The sequence below is a fragment of the Loxodonta africana genome, chromosome 12 (assembly GCF_030014295.1).
Source record: "Loxodonta africana isolate mLoxAfr1 chromosome 12, mLoxAfr1.hap2, whole genome shotgun sequence".
Classification (NCBI taxonomy): domain Eukaryota; kingdom Metazoa; phylum Chordata; class Mammalia; order Proboscidea; family Elephantidae; genus Loxodonta; species Loxodonta africana.
This window is the reverse complement of record NC_087353.1, coordinates 59283905-59301354: the sequence shown is the minus strand read 5'-3', so window position 1 is coordinate 59301354 and position 17450 is coordinate 59283905. Positions and strand designations below refer to the sequence as shown.

Here is a 17450-nt window from a genome sequence, read left to right as displayed (position 1 = left end):
AACAGCCTGTTCTCAAGTCAGGAACCAAATATTAGGAGAGACAGACACACCAGGAGACAGAGTCCAGGGACAAAGATGCTGAAGAGGTCACACACAAATAATAAACAAGTTATGACCTAGGGGAAGGACAGGTACACAAAATGAGAGAACCGAGGAAGGCGTTCCATAGCCTCCGTGGAACAAACCAGGAGAATTACAGCTCCTGGGTTGTAAAGAAATAACTTCAAAAAGTGGCACTGTTCGGATGCATTTGCCAGGACCTGGGACTCTGGACTTGACCAGCAAAGCCAGAGGAGGCTGCAAGGAGGGGAGTGGGCCTGCTCTGGGGAGAGGAAGGGGGCTCAGGAGGAGAGAGGGCGGGGAGGCGGCATCAGCGTGAAGGTCTTCAGGGTGGATGGGCATGTGGAGGGGCTTCATCTCTGGCCCGAGTGGTCACATGTCCACAAGCAAAGGGAGCACTGTCCGCTTCCAGCTCTCGTGCCAGCGAACCTGCCTAGACTCCCGGAGGTTCTTCCGGAACAAGTTCAGTTTACCAGCAGGATCGGGAAACTTTGAGAAAAGCATCTACAAGAAAAACAAGGACCAGGACTTAACTTGTTAGCACCCTCCACCCCCACCCACCCACAGCAGTCCTGCCGCCTTTCTCCCTGGACTCTGCCCACCCTAGATGCCAGCTCCTGTCGCCCTTTCCCTCGAGTCTCCCAGCTGGACTCCCCATTCCAGCCAGCTCCCACCCGCCACCTGGCTGACCCCTCCAGCACAGCTCAACCCTGACCCTGATATTCCCACCTGGCAAAGCCACCCTCCTGAGTACACACCCCTCCCTGGCAGTCCAGACCCTCATGCCCAGTGGCAAACACACCTTCCTGTGCTGTGTCCTACTGGATGACACTCCTAGAGATTCCCATGCATCCCATCCCAGCCACGTGCAATACTACCTCCCAGACACAGGTTAGCTCTCCCTTCCCCCAAGAGTACCCTCCCCTCAGCCCCTGCCTGGCCCAGTCCTGCGTATCTGCTGGGACCAGGGTGATGTCCATATTATTCTTTTTGGCTCTGCCATTCTGTCTAAATCAGGGGTTAGCACACATCAGCCTGCCAGCGAAATCTAGCCTGCCCTGTCTTTGAAAATAAAGTGTTATTGGCACGTAGCCACACCCCTTTGGGTGGGTATGGCTGATTTCCTGCTTTCACATTATAAGGGTAAAGGTGAATACTTGCCATAAAGACTGTATGGCAAAACCCAACATATTTTCTCTCTGGCCCTTCACAGAAACAGCACGCCGACCCCCAGTCTAAATAAAAAATGATGATGTATTGCTTTTTAATAATAATAAGTAAGTATCCGCTACATGGATGAACCTTGAAAACATCATGCTGAGCGACATGTCAGTTGTAAAAGGACAAATACTATATGATCTCACTTACATGAAATAAGCAAATATATAGAAACCAAAGATTAATAGTAGTTACCAGGGATGGGAAGGACAGGGAAGTGGGGAGTGTTTGCTTAGGGAACGCTGGGTTTATGTTGATGATGGTGGACTGATTTGGAAAAGGAGGGCGAGAAGAGTTGCACAACTTGAAGAATGTAACCAGCGTCACAGAACTGTACATTGGAAATTGTTGAACTGGTGTGTTTTGTGTATATTTTCACCTCGATTTAAAATTAAAAATGAGCAGTTTTAAGAATCCTCCCACCTTTCATGACTGGTCCAGAAGTTCCCTCCAGCCCTCCCTCTCCCTCCTGACCCTGACCACTCCCTGGAGATACCTCTCTCAACGGCACTCATGTCTGTAAGCTATACAAGTCCAGAGAAAGCAAGTCCCAATTCTCCAAGCCCACTGAGCCCATGAAATGTGGACAGCAAACAAGGCCTGGCCGGCCTGCTTGCCCTCCATGCTTCATCTGTTCTCCCCCCAGGGCTGTTAGTCAGCAAACACAGCTACCTTCAGCTGTGCTGCCAGTTCCTCCGAGTCCTCGAAGACCAGGCCATTTTCCTCATGTTTCACAAGCTCATGCAAACTGTACAGAGAATCAAGGGAGGCCTGAGAGCCACCACCTGCAGAACAATCCGGAACCCTGGGGTGCTACCCCGACCCACCCCACCCTCTGCCAGGGGCTCCCACAATGGGGGGCACATAGCACCTTCCTGAGGGTGCCTCCCAGGTGGTCTGATGGCACCCCATCTCCCCCTCAGCCCTGGGGAAGATGGGGTTTTGGGTCCTACCATCTGAAGTTCACAGCACACACCGGCAGGCAGCACCCAAACATATCCACAACCTTCATGGGCAGGTCCAGGCCACTGGAAGACTTGTGCAGACAGACACCCAGGTCCGCAGACCCTATGAGCAAGGGTGACGGGGACATCTAAATGACGACTACAAATACTACAAGGACTGAGTCAGTGCTACCCGGAAATCAGACAGCACCCACTGCAACCACCAGGGCAAGCACTCCACTCCCCCCACCCCAGACCCAAATCCAATGAACCAGTTGCCATCAAGTGACTCCAACTCATGGTGAACCCATGTGTGTCAGAGTAGAACTGTGCTCCATAGGGTTTTCAATGGCAGACTTTTCAGAAGTACATCACCAGACCTTTCTTCCAAGGCACCTCTGGATGGACTTTCAACCTCCAACCTTTCAGTTAGGAGATAAGCATGTTAACTGTTTACACCACCCAGGGACTCCCTAGACCCAAATACAGATGGCTCAAACCAAGCAGCCTGGTGAGGGGCAGAGACCCCAGCAGCGTCCCCAGCTGCCACGCCTGACCATGCTGCTCCCTCCGTCTGAGATTTCCTGTCTCTTAGTTACTGTTTTTATTTAAACTGACTCACTTTTTCTACTAAAGCACAATTTATTTTAAAAGAACCCAGAAGTAGACCCAACAGAAAACGAACTATCACTGTGAAGAGAAAGCCAACTAACAGGAGCCCTAGTGGCGCAACAGTTAAGCACTCAGCCACTAACCAAAAGGTTGGCAGTTTGAACCCACCCAGCTGCTCCTCGGGAGGAAGACCTGGCACTCTGCTCCCATAAAGATTACAGCATATACTACCACCGACCGCTGTGATTAGAATCACAGCAGAGGGTCCTGACCAGAGTGGGAGAAAAACTGCAGAAGAAAAAAATCAAATTCATGTTTCAAGGGACATCTAAGTCAATTGGCATAATAAAATCTATTAACAAAACATTCTGCATCCCACTTTGGAGAGTGGTGTCTGGGGTCTTAAGCGCTAGCAAGCAGCCATCTAAGATGCCTCAATTGGTCTCAACTCACCTGGAGCAAAGGAGAATGAAAAGACACAAGGTAATTATGAGCCCGAGAGACAGAAAGGGCCACATAAACCAGAGACTACATCAGCCTGAGACCAGAAGAGCTAGACGGTGCCGGCTACAACTGATGACTGCCCTGACAGGGAACACAACAGAGAACCCCTGAGGGAGGAGGAGAGCAGTGGGATGCAGACCCCAAATTCTCGTAAAAAGACCAGACTTAATGGTCTGACTGAGACTGGAAGGACCCTGGTGGTCATGGCCCCCAGACCTTTTGTTAGCCCAAGACAGGAACCATTCCCAAAGCCAACTCTTCAGACAGCAATTGGACTGGACAATGGGATAGAAAATGATGCTAGTGAAGAATGAGCTTCTTAGATCAAGTTGACACATGAGACTATGTGGGCAGCTCCTGTCTGAAGGGGAGATGAGAGGGCAGAGGGGGTCAGAAGCTGGCGGAATGGACACAAAAAGAGAGTGGCAGGAAGGAGCAGACTGTCTCACTGGGGGAGAGCAATTAGGAGTATATATAGCAAGGTGTATATAAATTTTTATATGGGAGACTGACTTGATTTGTAAACTTTCACTAAAAGCACGATGAAGATTTAAAAAAAAAGAAACTAATTTGCTCTGTAAACCTTCATCTAAAGCATGCACAGTAAAAAGACCAGACTTACTGTCCAACGGAAACTAGAGAAACCCCGAGAGTACAGCCCCCAGACACCCTTTAACTCAGTACTGGAGCCACTCCTGAGATTCACCCTTTAGCCAAATATTAGGCCCATAAAACAAACAATAACACACACAGTTCAACCATATAGAGGAGACTAAATGGGCATACCAGCCCACAGGCAAGGACGAGAAGGCAGGAGGGGAGAAGAAAGCTAGACAAATGGAAATGGGGAACCAGAGGTCGAGAAGGTGAGAGTGTTGACATGCTGACGGAATGGCAACCAATGTCACATAACAGTGTATTGTTTAATGAGAAACTAATCTGCTCTGTAAATTTTTACCTAATGCACAATTAAAAAAAAAGATTACAGCCTAGGAAACCCTATGGGGCAGTTCTGTCACACTGGGTTGCTATGAGTTGGCACACAACAACAACAAAGCAACTTAACACCTCTGAACACTAGCTGGGGATGTCTGCCCACCAGGCTCTCTAAGACCTGAGGCTAGAAGAAGGCATGTCAGCAGCACACCAGCACCAAGCCCGGACGACCTTCCTCCTCGGAGTAATGAGATGGAAAGAGACTGAAGGGGAGTGAGGAGTGATGTCCTCGCAGACAGTCAGCAATGTTTAATGCTTCGCCTCCACACCTCCCAAAGCCATAGCCCGCCCATGCCTGGGGGAAGGTGGGCCCTGACCCTACCCCAGGCCCACCCCTTATCCTGGGACAAAAGAGCAGAACTGACTGGAGGGTATGGGAGGAAGGGGCTCCTGAAGGCAGAGGCAAAGAGGACATGGCCCTCTGTCACCCCCTGGCATGGCCCTCTGTCACCCCCTGGCAAACAGCTCCAGGCTACCAGGCAGGAAGGGGCTGTATACCAGGAAACGGCCTCCTCTCCTGGCATCCAGCCAGCACTTGCCAACAGCTGCCTGGCAGGCCACATTGCCCTCCTCTGAAGGGGCCCCCAAGCAGGGCCCTAGGCAGAGCCAAATCAGACCTGAGAATGTTGTTAGATGGCATCTAGGCCATTCCGATTCCTAGTGACCCTATGTACAACAAAACTAAATGCTGCCCTGTCCTGCACCACTCTCACAATTGTAGTTGTGCTTGAGCCCATCACTGTAGCCACGTTGTTAATCCATCTCATTGAGAATCTTCCTCTTTTTCACTGAGCCTCTACTTTACCAAACATGATGCCCTGCAGGAACTGGTCCCTCCCGATAACATGTCCAAAGTACGTGAGAGGAAGTCACCATCCTCGCTTCTAAGGAGCATTTGGGCTGTACTTCTTCCAAGATAGATTTGTTCTTCTGGCAGTCCATTGTTGTTGTTATTGTCAGGTGCCACCGAGTCAGTTTTGACTCATAGCGACCCCATCAACCACAGAACAAAACACTGCCCGGTCCTGCACCATCCTCACAATTGCTGCTCTGCTTGAGCCCATTGTTGCAGCCACTGTGTTGATCCATCTCATTGACGGTCTTCCTCTTTTCCACTGACCCTGTACTTTACCAAGCATGATGTCCTTCTCCAGGAACTGGTCCGTCCTGACAACGTGTCCAAAGTATGTGAGACGCAGTCTTGCCATCCTTGCTTCTAAGGAGTATTGTGGTTGTACTTCTTCCAAGACAGATTTGTTCGTTCTTTTGGCAGTCCATGGTATATTCAATATTCTTCACCAACACCACAATTCAAAGGCATCGATTCTTCATTCTTCCTTATTCACTGTCCAGCTTTCACATTCATATGAGGCAATTGAAAACACCATGGCTTGGGTCAGGCACAACTTAGTCCTTAAAGTGACATCTTTGCTTTTCAACACCTTAAAGAAAACTTCTGCAGCAGATTTGCCCAATGCAATGCATCGATTTTTGAATGCTGCTTCCATGGGTGTTGATTATGTATCCAAGTAAAATGAAATCCATGACAACTTCAATCTTTTCTCCATTTATCATGATGTTGCTTATTGGTCCTGTTGTTAGGATTTTTGTTTTCTTTACGTTGAGATGTAATCCATACTGAAGGCTGTGGTCTTTGATCTTCATCAGTAAGTACTTCAAGTTTTCTTCGCTTTTAGCAAGCAAGATTGTGTCATTGGCATATCACAAGTTTATGAGTCTTTCTCCAATCCTGATGCCCCATTCTTCTTCATATAGCCCAAATTCTCAGATTATCTGCCCAGCATACAGATTGAATAAGTACAGTGGAAGGATACAACCCTGACGCACACATTTTTTTACTTTTAACCACACAGTTCCCCTCGTACTGTTCAAATGACTGCCTCTTGATCTAAGTACAGGTTCCCCATGAGCACAATTAAGTGTTCTGGAATTCTCATCTCCACAATGTTATCCATAATTTCTTATGATCCACACAGTCGAATGCCTTAGCATAGTCAATAAAGGTAAACATCTTTCTGGTATTCTCTGCTTTCAGTCAGGATCCCTCTGACATCAGCAATGATACTTCTTGTTCCATGTCTTCTTCTGAATCCGGCTTGAATTTCTGGCAATGCCCTGTTGATGTACTACTGCAACCACTTTTGAATTATCTTCAGCAAAATTTTACTTGTGTGTGATATTAAGGATATTGTTTGATAATTTCCACATTCTGCTGGATCACCTTTCTTTAGAATGGGTACAAATATGGATCTCCTACAGTTGGTTGGCCAGGTAGTTGTCTTCCAAGTTTCTTGGCATAGATGAGTACTTCCAGCACTACATCCATTTGTTGAAACATCTCAATTGATATCCCGTTAATTCCTGAAGACTTGTTTATCATCAATGCCTTCAACGCAGCTTGGGCCTCCTCCTTCAGTACACAGTTCTTGATCATATGCTACCTCTTGAAATGTCAACCAACTCTTTTTGGTACAGTGTGATCTGTGTATTCCTTCCAACTTCTTTTGATACTTCCTGCATCGTTTAATATTTCCCCATAAAACCAAAAGCCAAACCCATTGCTGTTGAGGCGATTCCAATTCATAGTGACCCTACAGGACAAAGTAGAATTGCCCTCAGGGTTTCCAAGGAGCAGCTGAAGGATTCTAACTGCCAACATTTTGGTTAGCAATGAAGCTCTTAACCACTATGCCACCAGGGCTCCTATTTTTCTCATAGAATCCTTCATATTGCAACTTGAAGCTTTAAATTTTTCTTCAGTTTTTTTGGCTTGAGAAATGCTAAGCATGTTCTCCCCTTTTGTTTTCTATCTCCAGGTCTTTGCACATTTCATTATAATACTTTGTCTTCTCCAGCCACCCTCTGAAATCTGTTCAGCTCTTTTATTTCATTTCTTTCTTTCACTTTAGTTACCTGATGTTCAAGAGCAAGTTTTAGAGTCTCTCTTGACATCCATTTGGTCTTTTCTTTCTTTCCTGTCTTTTTAATGACCTCTTGTTTTCTTCATGTATGATGTCCTTAATGTCGTTCCACAACTCGTCTGGTCTTCAGTCATTAGTGTTATAAATGCATCAAATCTATTCTGGAGATGGTCTTTAAATTCAGGTGGGATACACTCAAGGTCATACCTTGGCTCTCATGGACTTGTTCTAATCTTCTTCAACTTCAACTTGCATATGAGCAACTGATAGTCTGTTCCACAGTGGACTCCTGGCCTTGTTCGGACTGATGATATTTGAGCTTTTCCATTGTCTCTTTCCACAGATGTAGTCGATTTGATTCCTGTGTATTCCATCTGGCGAGGTCCAAGTGTAGAATCGCCGTTTATGTTGTTGAAAAAAAGGTATTTGCAATGAAGAAGTCGTCGGTCTTCCAAAATTCTATCATGCGATCTCTGACATTGTTTTTATCATCAAGGCCATATTTTCCAGCTACCGATCCTTCTTTGTTTTCGACTTTCGCATTCCAATCGCCAATAATTATCAATGCATCTTAATTGCATTTTGATCAATTTCAGACTGCAGAAGTTGGTAAAAATCTTAAATTTCCTCATCTTTGACCTTAGTGGTTGGTGCATAAATTAGGATAATAGCGGGATTAACTGGTCTTCCTTGTAGGCATATAGATATTATCTTATCACTGACACAAGCCACCACAATACAACGAATTGACAGGCACATAGTGGGAGCTGAGAACAGTTTTTAAAAATTTTAAAGGGATGTAAAAACAAACAAGAATATATGACAAAAGCTAGTAAATACTTCCTACGTGACCCTTTACAGAAAATTACAGTATCCTGTCCTAGCATATCCCCTTTTGTTATGGATCGAATTGTGCCCCCCAAAAATATGCATTAGAATCCTAACCCCTATACCTGTGGATATAATCCCATTTGGGAATAGGGTTTTGTTAAGTTAATGAGGCCATTCACTGTACAGTGTGCCTTAAACTTACTCATTTTTGAGATATAAAAGGAAAAGATTAGACACAAACAAGCAAGTATAAATGAGGCAAAGACAGATGCCACATGGAGATCACCAAGGAATGCCAAAAAGAACGCTAGAGAAGCTGAGACAAGAATTTTCCCCCGCAGCGGACAGCAAGAGCCTTCCCCTACAGCTGGCGCCCTGAAGTCAGACTTCAAGTCTCCTAAATTGTGAGAAAATAAATTCACTTATTAAAGCCACCTACTTGTGGTATTTCCGTTACAGCAGTACTACATAACTAAGACACCTTTTAAACCTCAGCCTTCTCCCTCCAGGCTCCTGCTGGGATGCACTTACCCAGGAGCAGGGGGTAATCCTCGGCCTCCAGCCACGGGGTGCAGATGTGGACATGCTGGAAGCGCTTCTGGCCAATGAGGTTGCTGTAGTGCTCCTTCAGTGGCCCTTTGCCTGGACACAGAGCAGAGTTCACTGTGCTGACTCATCCCCAGCCCTGGCCACAGACTTGGGCTTGGGGAACTCTCCTGGGTGGAAGCATCCATTTTCCCAGAAGCCCCCTGCACTGCAAGACCTAACATTCCAAAAGCTGCCATGCCATCTCTGAATCTCACAGGGCCCCAAAGGCCTAAGCAAGAGTTAGGTGTGTATCCAGGTCAGAGTCCTACCCTCTGGGAAGCGGGTGGAGAAAGCCTCTAAGAGCCTCAGTGGGGTGGAGACCATGGACATGCAGCACCCGGCATGCAGAAGACACACTTATAATAAAGGCTGCCTGCATTCTGCCCTTCCTCCTGCCCCCCACCTAAACAGAGGCACATCGAGGGTCCTGGGCAGTACCTGTTATCACACAGACGAGAGATGGAAGATTTTCTCCATCAACAGTCAGTCGTTCGAACTCTGTGTTTAAAATAAAACAATAGACACATAAAGGATAATCAGGGTTACCTAACCAGGGGAATGGAGGTGGGGGAGGAGCCTTGCAACCTGCCAGGTAGCCAGAGGTCCTGTGGAGACCATTCTCCCGGGGGTAGCACTCACACATGGACTCGGTCAATCACTCAATAACCCAGATGGGGACTCGGAGCTGTTTACTCCATTACCCATGCTAGCCTCAGGCTGACACACCCAGGGCCCCAAGGGCAGGAACACTCCACCCAGGGCACCGAGCAAAGCCAGGCAAGCAGCTCGACAGCCCCCAGCACACCCAGGGCTGCTGACAGCAGCCAAACACCTACTTTCTAGTGCTTCTAGCAGGATGGAGAAGTCTTCATCTTCTACAAGGAGAGAGGACTGAGGGTTATGGGCCCATTTCTAGATGCCCACCCCCCCAGCCCAATGCATCCTCCCCTTCCTCATAAGGGACCCAGCATCCACAACAACCCCAATAAGCCCCAACGGGAGGTCCTGGAGACCTGTCCAGCTCGTGCTGCTGACCAACAGGGCTGGCCGCCCCCACCGGTGTGTCACCAGCCCACTCCCAGCATCCCACTCCGTGAAGGCTGACAATTCCATGGCTGGGTCCAAAGGCTCTGAGCTGAGGAAGAGACAAAGCCCATGAGATGGTAACAAGAAGACTGGCAGGCTCCAGGATGGCATCGCCTACCATGAAGCAAGCCTGGCCACCCCGAGGCTTGGGCATGGACGGGTCCTTTCACAACATTTGTTGCTAGGGGCTGAGGCTACAATAGGAAACAAGACCATTTCCGTCTTTGCCTTCACCAGGCTTCTGTTCTTATCACTCCCTCCACTATAGGATAAGGACAGCAATACCTACTCCAACAACCATGCTGGGTTCCTGATAGGAGCAAATGGGAGGGTGTGCATGTGAAGAGCTACACAAAGGCCCTCTCCTTAGCCTTGTGGGATGCCCTGGAGGACATGCAGGTCACAGACCCCACCTGAGGGTAAGGAACCTGTTGTAGGCAGGTAAGGATGACAGCCTAGTACGAGGGTTGGCAAACATTATCTTAAAGGCCAGAGAATAAATACTTTCAGCTTGGTGGGCCATTTGGTCTCTGTTTAACTTTGAACTCCTCTGCCGTAGCACAAAAGCAGCCATAGGCATTATGTAGATAGGCTGGGCCATGTTCCAATAAAAGTTTATTTACAAAAATAGGTGGCTGAATCAAAGGGGGAAAAATGCAGCACAGAATTCCTAATTCTCATGGAATCTAGACTTTCTGGATCCATGGAGGCTGGATGAACCCCTGAAACTACTGCCCTGTACTACTCTTTAAACATTAAACCAAAAATATCCCCTGAGGTCTTCTTAAAACTGAACAATAGTTTAGCTTAAGTAGTAAAACATGTCTGCCTTAAGCATTATGCTCTTTTAAGAACTATCTATATGTGATCAAATTGACAACATCAACTCAAAAGATTAGAGGACACTGAGTTTATGTATATGAGGGAAGAAGAACCCAGAAAAGGAAGGTGAGAATGGCTGCACAACTTAAAGAATGTAATCCATGTCACTAAATTTTGTATGTAGAAACTGTTGAATTGGTGTATGTTTTGCTGTGTATATTCTCAACAACAACAAAATAAACAAAATTTAGGAAAAAAAAGAAGAAACACACAAACTCCATGGAAAAAAAAAAAGGTGCCTGGCTCAAAAAATAATGACTATCAACCCATAAGTACCGTGCTTCTTTTTTAAAAAATCACCTATATGAGACCAGTCAACAATGACTTTAAAACAAAGATGAGAATATAAGGGGCAGGGAAACTAGATTGATGGGAATGGAAAAACCAGAAGTAATGAGAATGTTCACCCATTGTGAATAATGTAACCAATGTCACTGAACAACTTGTGAAGAAATTGCCAAACAGGAACCTAAATTGCTGTGTAAACCACACAATAAAATATTATTAAATAAATAAAATATCTATCTATATGGAATCAAACTGACAACAGCAACTTGAAGGATTAGATAGGAGCCTTAGGGGGCAGTGAGTTAATGTTAATGGGAGGAACAACTCAGAAAAGGAGGACGAGAATGGTGCACAACTTAAAGAATGTAATCTGTCACTAAATTATACATGCAGAAATTGCAGAATTGGTGTATGTTCCGCTGTATATATTCTCAACAACAAAATAAATGATTAAAAATTTAAAAAACCTAGGCAGCTGACCCATGGCCATATCTTGCCGACCGCTAGCCTAGAGGACCCCAGGTCTGCAGTGAGGCGATGGGGAGAAACCAGCACAGCAGCAAGCTCAGAGAAGGCAGCTGCTATTATGGGCACAGAGACAGGAGACATACCAGGCCCTGAATGCAGGGTAGATGCAGCCCAGCTTCACAAAAAGCTGGTGCTGCAGGTTCAGGGGGGTCTCTCTGAAGAAGGATGCTGGCTTGTCATAGACGGTCACAGCCCTGCAACAGGATCATAGGGACCCTTGAGAGGGTAGAGAAAACCATAAGGAGAGAGGACTCAGAGGATCCAGAAAAGGAGGCAGGCTAGGGGAATCTGAGTCTCAGACAATAACTGCAAGATGCTTTAGAATCACCTGGAAAAGCAGAAAGGTGTTCTAAGACCAAAGCAGCCTAGACCACCTGACCGCCTGGGAAAGAAGCACCTGCCACCTCCTCCCGCTTCCCAAACCAGGAACCATCTCCCAGTCCCCAGGTATTTCAAAGTCCCTGGGCTGCACAATGTAGCACCTCCCTACGCCCACGGTCCCCGGCCCCCTCGCCTCCCCAGGCCTGATGGCCACCCCGCCCCCCTCCTACTTGATGCTCCAGTTCTGGGCCAAGTCTTCACTCATTGCGTAGGTCACACACAGGTTCAGGTGAGACAGGCGCCCACAGAGCTTTTCGCACCTGAAAAGAGGGATCACCAGTTAGCCCGGGGCCCTAGGTGGGTCCACCATGCAGTCACAATATGACTCAATACCCCAAGACAGAAGAGGCTGCAGCACTGGGGCTTCTCAAACCTAGTTCCTGGCAGGGCCCCCTCGAGTGCTTATGCCACCTGAGCACCACCTGCACTGACTGCTTTCACGTCTTCCTGTAAATCACATTGGTTTTTAGCTTGCACGCAGGCTTTAAGATGAAACTCTCTATCACTACCAAGATGAACACCCAGGCTCCCCTGCCATAAAAAAAAGAAAAAAAAGACAATGAAAGCCTCATTCTTAAACCTTAGCTATGCTGGGCTGTTGCCTGCAGAGGCTGTAGGACGAGGCCTGCCCTCAGTGTGTGATGAAGGGGTTATAGTAAATGTGGGAGAGCATACGCTGACAGGGTGTTGAGTAACCTGGGATCACCCAGCCCAATGCTCCAAGCTGAGACAAGAGACCAGAAGATGAGGCGGGGGCACCCTGTCAGCCTATGCACCCTGGTCCTTACTCAGTGTTACGGACTGAATTGTGTTCCCCCAAAATATGTGTTGGAATCCTAACCCCTATCCCTGTGAATGTGACCCTGTCTGGAAATAAGGTTTTCTTTGTTATGTTAATGAGGTCATACTGAGTAGAGTGCGTTCCAAATCTAATCACTTCTGAGTTACACGAAGAGCAGATGAGACACAGGGACAGAAGCACACGGGAAGACAGACACCATGTGTGGACTATCTACAAGCCCAGGAACAACAGAATGCCCAGGCCAATGACAATGAAGGAATCTACAGAGCTGAGACCACACTTCAGACGTTCAGCCTCCAGAACTGTGAAACGATAAATTTCTGTTCTTGAAAGCCACCCACTTTTGGCACCACTAGGTAACTAAGACAAGGGCTGTTTCCGTCACCTGTAACCAGTGTCCAGCCCAATTCACCAGCCTTGCCCCTCCCCCTGAGAAGCCCACAGGCACCAGCTCCCCTGAGTCTCCACGCTGCCGCCGTTCTTCCTACCCGACCACGCTCCCCTCCCAAGGTGGCTTGGCCCTTCTCCCAGACCCTCACCACTTGGCCAGCAGAACGAGGGGGTGTCTAGGGCCATGCACCAGCCCCATGATGGAGTACCCATAGTTGTGCCAGTCGACGACGAGCTTGCCCCCAAAGAGGCAACACACGAGCCAGCAGACGGCAATGCCAGGCAGGCCCGGGGGGTTCTAGAAGGAGGCAGATGCAAATCAAGAGAAGGAAACCCAGACTACAGCTGACCACAAACAGGGTGAGAACAATTACAATATACATGGCAAAGAGTCAGTTATCTTTACGGAGTTTCTAATAATAAGGAGGAAAAAGATCTCCCCACCCAAAATAAAAAAAAAGATATAAAATGTCATAAAAGAAACAGAATTGGCCAATCTGAGAAGTACAAAAAAAGATCACTGAAAATCATGAAGGTATGGAACATGGAGGTGTCATTTTTCACCTGCGAATGCAAAGACTAAAAGAAGTCTAGTGGTGGTAAGGGTGCGGGGGCAGAGGCACCCCCATTTGGTGGGGGATAGATTAGCCCAACGTTACGCTAGGGCTAGACAGTAACATACTACAGCCTCTTAAAAGTGCACAAGCTTTGACTAAGCAATTCCACTGCCAGGAATTCCATTCACATGAAAACGACCCCTAGGTGACACACGCAATTTGCGATTGACTGCTAACCTAAAGGCTGGCGGTTCAAACCCACCCAGCAGTACCTCGGCAAGATAGGCCTGGCGATCTACTTCCATTAAGATTACAGCCAAGAAAACTCTATGGAGCAGTTCTACTCTGCATACATGGGGTCGCCATGAATGGGAATTGACTCAACAGCAGCAACAACATTCACAGGAAATATCCAGAACAGGCAAATCTATGGAGACAGAAAGTAGTGGTTGCCACAGGCTGGGCTGAAGGAGGGTGGAGAGTGGCTACTTGATGGGTACCGGGCTTTATTCTGGGCAAGGAAAATATTTTGGAACTAGACAGAGGTGGTGCCTGCACGACACTGTGAAGGTACTAAAAGACACTGAATTGTTCACTTTAAAATGCTTAACTTTGTATCATGTTAGTTTCACTGCAATTTTTTTTTTTTAATGTAGTAAAGGGAAGGAAACATTCACAGAAGACCTACTATGTGGAAAGAAAAAGAAGCCATGAAGGGAAAAGGTTAAGTGCATTAACTCTAGAACCAGGCTGACTGGCTGGATTCAAATCCTTGCTCCAGCAATTCCAAGCTGTGTGATGATGGGCTACTTATAGAGCCTCTCTGGATCTAGCTTCCCTCATCTCTAAATTGTAGATATATATGCACCCACTCCTTAAAAAAAAAAAAAAAAAAATTTTTTTTTTTTTTTTTTTTTTTTACTCCTTAGGGTTGCTGTGAGGAGTTAATACATGTTCTCAGAACAGAGACTGGTATGTAAAAAGCGCAATGTAAGTACAGGCTCTATCCATAACGGTACCAAAAAATCATGTTGTTGCTGTTACCTGCCATCAAGTCTGCTCCCAACTCATAGCAACCCCATGCACAATGGAACAAAACACTGCCTGGTTCTGTGCCATCCCTATAATCTGTGGCAGATGGGACCATTGTGATCCATAGGGTTTTCACTGGCTGATGTTCACAAGTAAATCGCCAAGCCTTTCTTCCTGGTCCGTCTTGGGAAACTCCGCTGAAAGCTGTTCGGCATCATAGCAACACCCAGCCTCTACCGACAGACAGGCAGTGGCTGCGCATGATGCACATTGGCTGGGAATCGAACCCAGTTTTCCTGCACGGAAGGCAAGGATTCTACCACTGCCCCGCAAAAATAGTAGGATTACCATAAATAGAATGAACACACGTCATAGGTTCCTACTCATGTGTTTTAAAAGTTTATATACATACATGCATATGCAATTTATTTATCAATTTGTACATTTTTAGAAGGCTGGAAAGAAAGAAAATCGTTTACAATGGTTAGGGAGGCAGGAGCTGACACATACCTGGAGGAAGACGTAGACTGCAGGCTCCATCTTCACAAAAGCCCAGAGCAGCTGCAACGCCTGAACGACAACTTTAATTCCATACTGGAGAACAGGGGGCCCAACTGCAAGTCAAAATGGCTGTCGCTACGCAACAAGCACTAAGCAATCTGAAGGCTTCCTTGGCAGATTCAGGGGAGGAATTTGGAGTTGACACACATCCTACCTGCAAGCATCTCAAGTTCTGTCAACCCCACAATCCCAATTCTGTCATTCTGCAAGAGCTCATCATGGGGTTTGGAGTCTGAAATGAGAATGCCCCCTTTAATGTCCCACCAGAATGTCTCTATCAGTCCTGAGATGGGGTGATGTAACTTAAAGCCAGGTATTCTACCAGCCCAGGCTGAAGAGTGGAAAAAGCAATGTTCTGGAAAATAAGACTTTTCAAAACATCTGTCTGTTGCTCAGTAGCCAGAACAAATAATGAGGCCAGTTTTTGTCCAGATTCCACCAGACTGCCCACAGAGAGAGAGCTCAAATTGTATCCACTTTTACTTAACACAATGTCTGGTTAGCCAACATAGTTGTTCTTCAATTAAATTGATCTGAATTTCCAGATGGCAAAATTATCCCACATTGAAACGGAAAGTCCCAGTCCACCCCCTAACCAGGGATAAAAAAACAAAAATAGAAGACTTTAAACAAGGACCACAGGGTCCTAGTTGCTCAGCAGTGAAGCGCTGGACTGCTAACCAAAAGGCTGGCCGTTGGAACTCACACAGAGGCACTGGAGGAGAAAGATGTGGCGATCTGCTCCCCTGAAGATTACAACCTATGGGGCAATTCTACTTTGTCACATGGGGTCGCTATGAGTTGAAATCGACTCATGGGCACCTAACAACAACAGGAACCAAAGGCAACCAGTACTATTTTTGCTTTTCCCCCGAGATGGAGTTAGGCTACCCTCCAAAGATGTCAATACAGAGAAAAATGGAGGAGCAGACACACCTGCTGCTCGCAGCTGAGAGGTGAGGAATCAAGATAAGAGACGTGCTGCCCCTGCGCGGAGGCACAGCCTGGCACAGGAGTACCATATGAAAGCTGGGTTAGCGGCACCTGCCCCAGAGTTACGCGCACTGGATTCCACTCCCAGTCTTTCCGCTTACTAGGATAATTAAATACGATCATGCAATGTACCACAGTCCTGGCACATAACAAGCTGTTTCTAGAGACCCACTCAGCAGAGTATGAGCAGAAACCGGGAACCAGCCATCCAGGCCAGACCGGGCTCGTCCAATCTCGAAGGGCTGGCTGAGAGAGGAGAGAGAAAAGGAGCGCCCCGGTCTCGGACCCCTTTGGTGGTCAAAGCCAGTAGTCCAAAGGCGAAGGGAGCAGCATGCCTCCCGGACCCGCGCCCCAGGGCACTCACTGTAGAACCCCAGGAAGGTCACAGAGAAGCCACACTTGGCCAGCGACAGCGCGTGGTACTGCATACGAGGGCTGCGGCCCAAGTCGCCCAGCACCACGACAGCCACGTGCCGGGCTGCGGCCCGCCACCGCCGCCAGCGTTTCCACAAGCCCAACAGCAGCAGCAGCGCCAGCAGCACGGACGTCAGCAGCAGAGCCGCGCACGATGCCGCCATTTCCGCAGCCGGCAAGAGTCACGTGACCCCGCCCGCCGGGCACGCAGTGCGCAGCCGCAGAGGCATGGACCTCAAAATGGGTGTCCGCGGAACCTCTGTCGGGGCAGCTAGGGGCTCACTCTCTTTCTCTCCCCCTCCTCTCTTCTGTGTTTCTCTTTTCTCTCACTCTCTCTCCTCCTCTCTCTCACTCCTCTCTCACATACACACACTCTTTCTCAAACTCCTGTGTATTTCCACTGTGAAAAACTAAAGCTGTTATCATGGGGAAACCCTGGTGGTGTAGTGGTTTAGTGGTACAGCTGCTAACCATAAGGGTTGGAAATTCGAATCCACCAGGCGCTCCTTGGAAACTCTATGGGGTAGTTCTACTCTGTCCTGTAGGGTCGCTATGAGTCGGAATCGACTCGACGGCACTGGGTTTGGTTTTTGTTTGCTATCGCGGGGATCTAGAAACTTTTTTTTTCAAAGTTCTGAGACAATTTAAAAATAGTCAGACAGCATTTTGGACGAATCTCATAATCACAACGCTGAGTAGAAGAGCCAGACGCTTCATGATCCCATCCATGTCAAATCCAGAGCCAGTCTCTGCTGCTAGAAGTCGGGAGAGTCGCTTTGCAAGGAACCAGTGAAGAGTTCAGCGTGTCCCTGTGACAATGTTTTTGACTTTGAAAGGGGTC

The 17450-nt window shown here is 47.5% G+C and overlaps 1 protein-coding gene across 3 annotated transcripts; it reads right to left on the bottom strand.

The window, feature by feature from the left end:
• Positions 1-79: 79 nt before the first annotated feature.
• ALG1 (ALG1 chitobiosyldiphosphodolichol beta-mannosyltransferase) lies at positions 80-16790 on the bottom strand. Of its 3 annotated transcripts, XM_003417635.3 has the most exons (13): positions 16560-16788; positions 15357-15434; positions 15152-15255; positions 13202-13350; positions 12031-12120; positions 11563-11673; positions 9709-9830; positions 9532-9570; positions 9134-9193; positions 8639-8749; positions 2232-2346; positions 1951-2026; positions 80-564 (listed from the first exon to the last, which is right to left on the bottom strand). In XM_003417635.3, the coding sequence occupies exons 1-13, from the start codon at positions 16771-16773 to the stop codon at positions 433-435; spliced, it is 1401 nt and encodes a 466-aa protein (XP_003417683.1). In that variant the 5' UTR covers positions 16774-16788; the 3' UTR covers positions 80-432. The 3 variants fall into 3 exon arrangements, with proteins under 3 accessions (XP_003417683.1, XP_010595624.1, XP_010595623.1); XM_010597322.3 differs by lacking the exon at positions 1951-2026 and having other exon boundaries at positions 452-564; positions 16560-16789; XM_010597321.3 differs by lacking the exon at positions 80-564 and having other exon boundaries at positions 1951-2063; positions 16560-16790.
• Between the last annotated feature and the right edge of the window lie 660 nt (positions 16791-17450).